This window comes from Mauremys reevesii, linkage group 1 (assembly GCF_016161935.1).
Source record: "Mauremys reevesii isolate NIE-2019 linkage group 1, ASM1616193v1, whole genome shotgun sequence".
Classification (NCBI taxonomy): Eukaryota; Metazoa; Chordata; order Testudines; family Geoemydidae; genus Mauremys; species Mauremys reevesii.
The window spans coordinates 10104018-10109362 of record NC_052623.1 but is presented as its reverse complement, the minus strand read 5'-3'; the positions used below and the strand labels follow the sequence as shown (position 1 = coordinate 10109362).

At 44.5% G+C, this 5345-nt stretch overlaps 1 protein-coding gene across 1 annotated transcript; it reads left to right on the top strand.

Moving 5' to 3' along the window:
* Nucleotides 1-3965: 3965 nt before the first annotated feature.
* LOC120400359 (olfactory receptor 51G2-like) lies at nt 3966-4904 on the top strand. The gene has a single exon (XM_039528845.1). The coding sequence runs from the start codon at nt 3966-3968 to the stop codon at nt 4902-4904; it is 939 nt and encodes a 312-aa protein (XP_039384779.1).
* The last annotated feature ends 441 nt before the right edge of the window (nt 4905-5345 follow it).

The window sequence follows — 5345 nt, the reverse complement described above, 5'->3', positions numbered from 1 at the left end:
GTGCAGTTTCTTAGTGTATTCCTCAGTGGGATCTGAGGAAAGTGGCCTGTAGACTTTGGTATTGGAGAGTTGTCTGGCAGCCTCCTCCTGGTAGTCAGACCTGTTCATGATGACAACAGCACCTTCTTTATCAGCCTTTTTGATTATAATGTCAGGGTGGTTTCTGAGGCTGTGGATGGCATTGCGTTCTGCACGACTTAGGTTATGAGGCAAGTGATGTTCTTTTTTCACAATTTCTGCCTGTGCACGTCGGCAGACGCATTCTATGTATAGGTCCAGACTGTCATTTCGACCCTCAGGAGGAGTCCATGTGGAGTTCTTCTTCCTGTGTTGTTGTTGTGAGGGTATCTGTGCATCAGTGCACTGTTCAGTGTTATCTTGAAAGTATTCTTTGAGTCGGAGGTGGCAAAAGTAGGCTTCCAGATCATCTCAGAACTATATTATGTTTGTGGGGGTGGCAGGGCAGAAAGAGAGTCCCCGAGATAGGACAGACTTTTCTTCTGGGCTGAGTGTATGGTTGGATAGATTGACGATATTGCTGGGTGGGTTAGGGGTACCACGGTTGTGGCCCCACGTAGCAGGTAGGAGTTTAGACAGCTTACAGTCCTTTTTCCTTTGTAAAGAGGTGAAGTGTGTAATGTAGGTCTCTTGTCTTATTTTAGTAAAGTCCGTTTGTGTGTGAGGTAGGTTATTTATGAAAGTCTTGAGGTTGGAGAGCTCTTTTTTGATGTTTTCCTGTTTGATGTATAGGACGCTGATCAGGTGGTTCCTCAGTTTCTTTGATAGTGTCTGGCATCTCTTACTGTGGTCTGTGCAGTATGCAGATAGCAATGGATTTTTCACCTTCAGTCCATTTGGTATGATGTCCATCCATTTACATTTGGAAAGGAAGATATCTGTCTGTACTTGTGCAAGTTTCTTCATGAGGTTGATAGATTTCCATTCCATACAGCTAAATGCAGTGCTTTGCATGGTGTCAAGTATCAGAGGGGTAGCTGTGTTAGTCTGGGTCTGTAAAAAGCAACAGAGAGTCCTGTGGCACCTTTAAGACTAAGAGATGTATTGGAGCATAAGCTTTCATGAGTGAATACCTACTTCGTCAGACACATGTAATGGAAATTTCCAGAGACAGGTATAAATATGCAGACAAGAATCAGCCTGGAGATAACGAGGTTAGTTCAGTCATGGAGGGGGAGGTCCTCTGCTAGCAGTTGAGGTGTGAAAACCAAGGGAGGAGAAACTAGTTGGCTAGCCATTCACAGACTTTGTTTAATCCTGAGCTGATGATGTCAAATTTGCAAATGAACTGAAGCTCAGCAGTTTCTCTTTGGAGTCTGGTCCTGAAGATTTTTTTTTGCTGTAAGATGGCTACCTTTAAATCTGCTATTGTGTGGCCAGGGAGATTGAAGTGTTCTCCTACAGGTTTTTGTATATTGCCATTCCTAATATCTGATTTGTGTCCATTGATCCTTTTACGTAGGGACTGCCCAGTTTGGTCAATGTACATAGCAGAGGGGCATTGCTGGCATATGATGGCATATATTACATTGATGGATGTGCAGGTGAATGAACCGATGATGTTGTAGCTGATCTGGTTAGGTCCTGTGATGGTGTTGCTGTTGTAGATATGTGGGCAGTGCTGGCATCGAGGTTTGTTGCATGGATTGGTTCCTGAATTAGAGTTTTTATGGTAGGAAGTCATATAGTCCAACCCCTGCTCAAAGCAGGACCAATCCCCAGCTAAATTATCTCAGCCAGGACTTTGTCAAACCTGACATTAAAAACCTCTATGGATGGAAATTCCACCACCTCCCCAGGTAACCCATTCCAGTGCTTCACCACCCTCCTAGTTAAATAGTGCTTCCTAATATCCAACCTAGACCTCCCCACTGCAACTTGAGACCATTGCTCCTTGTACTGTCATCTGCCACCACTGAGAACAGCCAAACTCCATCCTCTTTGGAACCCCCCTCAGGTACTTGTTGAAGGCTGCTATCAAATCCCCCCTCACGCTTCTCTTCTGCAGACTAAACAAGCCCAGTTCCCTCAGCCTCTCCTTGTAAGTCATGTACCCCAGACCCTGGTCATTTTCATTGACCTCCTCTGGACTCTCTTTCCATTTGTCCACATCCTTTCTGTAGTGGGGGGCCCAAAACTGGACCCAATACTCCAGATGTAGCCTCACCAGTGCTGAATAGAGGGGAATAATCACTTCCCTCGATCTGCTGGCAATGCTCCTGCTAATACAGCTCAATATGCCCTTCACCTTCTTGGCAACAAGGGCACATTGCTGACTCATATCCAGCTTCTCATCCACTGTAATCCCCGAGTCCTTTTCTGCAGTACCGCTGCTTAGCTAGTCGGTCCACAGCCTGTAGCGGTGCATGGGATTCTTCCATCCTAAGTGCTGGACTTTGCACTTATTCTTGTTGAACCTCATCAGATTTCTTTTGGCCCAATCCTCTAATTTGTCTAGGTCACTCTGGACTCTATCCCTACCCTCTAGTATGTCAAGCTCTCCCTGCAGCTTCGTGTCATCTAAGGGTGCAATCAATCCCATCGTCCAGATCATTAATAAAGGTGTTGAATAGTTGTATGTTACTGTCTCCTAGCAACTAAAAAGAAGATTTTTCTAATCAAGGTAATGAACACAATCCCTCTGCAATACCTGTGCAAGAGTTTTCAAAAAGTTCTGAGAAAAAAGACCACTGCTCTGTGTTTCAGCAAAGAGTAGAGCAGAGGTGCAGGAAAGGGTAGAGTAATAGTGGTTGTATGTAATAATCACCATTAGCTGTTACACGAACATGCCTGAAATAACTTGCACACTGAAGAGGATATTAGTGCAAACCTACTGTTTGCACTATTCACACATTTGTGATGTCAACCGCTTCCCCATCCAGACGAAGTAACTCTCCGTGTCAGCTGCTATCTTTGCAGATAGCTACGGACCCTTGCACGGGAGAGGGAGCAGTTCCTGTGAGCATGAAGAGAAACCTGTAGGATTATCAAACTTTCTGAACATTGGCCAGGCAAAGCATTGCAGCTTCTCCTGGGGGGATTCTTGGGGGTAAGAGAGTATCATCAGGAACATTTTTTTAGGGAAAATAAATAGAGCCTGGTTCTTATTGAATTTACACATATAAATCTGGAGTGACTCAGTTGAAGTCAAAGTTAGTAAATTCAGAATATGTCCCTGGAATTTATCCCATGTGCTGCAAAGAGGCTGTGGCATAATTTGGACTCTCAGGAGTGGTGAAAATAAGTATCTATATCTATCTATATAATGAGGCAATGAAACACATTTATAAATATATTCAATGCAACACAGATAAATATCATGACCATTTTCACCATGCACTTGCTATGTGTTTGTATACGTCATGATACAATGGGCCACACTCAGAAGTGGAGGGCCAGAAAGGGTGTCTGTGGGAAGGTCAAAATTGTAAAATCACACAGTGCTCAAGTAGGCTGTGGAACTCCCAGCCACAGGATATGAATGGGGCAAAGAGCTTAGCCGGATTCAAAGAGGGACCGGATGTTTATATGCGTAGCCAGAAAATCGAATTACACTAGTAAGCACTGATTTAAAAACTCTTGGAATGGCTCTAAGCCTTCCTGATTTACTCCCCAAAATATCTCTAACTAGTGGTTGTCAGGGGGAAACATTGGGAGAAGATTATTTCATAGCTAACTATTGCAGGGTTCCTTCCACCTTTCTCTGAAGTACGTGAAACTGGCCAGTGGATACTGGGCTAGATGGACTACAGGTCTGATCCAGTCTGGGAATGTCTATCTTGCTATCGGTGGTGTAAATCCAAGATTTTGTTTTTGCTGATTTTTATTTAGCTCCTGGGAGTCTCCAGGCTTGTACTGAGAGCAGAAAGATGTCTCGCTAAATAACATCTAGCTTCTGGTTCTTTTTCCTTTCAGGAAGAAAACTCCTTGGATGTGCCCAGTACATTATGTCAGCTGTCAATGACACCAAATTCAAATTTGCTGTGTTCCTTCTCACCGGGATACCTGGGCAGGAAGACGTCCAAAATCTCTGGATCTCTCTCCCCTTCTGCTTAATGTATGTTATTTCGATAGTAGGAAATTCAGTCATTCTGTTCATTATAAAAACAGATCCAAGCCTCCATCAGCCCATGTACATTTTCCTTTCCATGTTGGGCATCACAGACCTTGGCTTATTGATAGCCACCATGCCGACGATACTGGGCGTATACTTGTTCAACTCTAGGGAGATCAGCTCTGATGCTTGTTTTGCCCAGCTGTTCTTTATCCAGTCATTTCAATGCATTGAATCCTCCGTGCTCTTGTTGATGGCCTTTGACCGCTTCATCGCAATCCATGACCCACTGAGATATTCTTCGATCTTAACCCTACCGAGAATAGCCAAGATGGGACTGGTGTGTGTTCTCAGAGGGGTGGCCGTAATGCTCCCACTCCCCCTTCTCCTGAAACAGTTCAGATATTGTCGAGTGAATGTCCTCTCCCATTCTTACTGCATGCACCAGGAGGTTATGAAGATGGCTTGTTCGGATATCAGTGTCAACAATATCTATGGCTTGTTTATTACAGTCATAACGGTCGTGTTGGACTTGCTGCTCATCTTGCTCTCTTATGTGATGATCCTCAAAACAGTGCTGAGCATTGCTTCCCACACAGAGTTCCTCAGGGCCCTGAACACTTGCGTCTCCCACCTCTGTGCCGTCCTCCTCTTCTACATGCCAGAGTTTAGCCTGACTTTAATACACAGATACTGGAATGGCTTTTCTCCCTTGCTTCTGATTGTCCTGGGCTACATCAACCTGCTGGTTCCTCCTCTGATTAACCCTATTGTGTACAACATGAAAAGCAAACACCTTCGTTCGAGGATAATCAGGGTGTTTGTGAAGTGAAGGGTCAGTTTATCACTTGGCCCCAGTGTTGGTGGCAAAGGAAATAAGAAACACAGGACCCTGCGACTTATTCCATCCCGGACCCTTATATCTGTGATGACATGAGCTACTGATCTCCACTCTGTACTGACATGTTCAGAGGGGATCTAAGGCCTAATGCAATGGTATAGGGGTTGTTTCCACTCACTGTAGAGGGAGGACAGTGCACTGGGGGAAGGAGACCAAGGCTGGTAAAAACATTTACAAAGCGACTGTGTTAATGGAGAGCCAGGGAAGGGGTAGGATGTTGGCCCATAAAGAATCTTATCAGTGGCTTCTCCAACTTCAGAATTCCTGAGAATACTCTCAATAAAGAGAAGGGATGGAGATGTTGTTTCCCATTACAGCTAGTCTGTCACTGTCATGTCTCTGGTTATACATCCTTGGGCCATGAAAAAAGCT

Excerpts from the sequence above, each read along its gene's own strand:
- LOC120400359 (XM_039528845.1), top strand. The coding sequence starts at position 3,966 with ATGTCAGCTGTCAATGACACCAAATTCAAATTTGCTGTGTTCCTTCTC.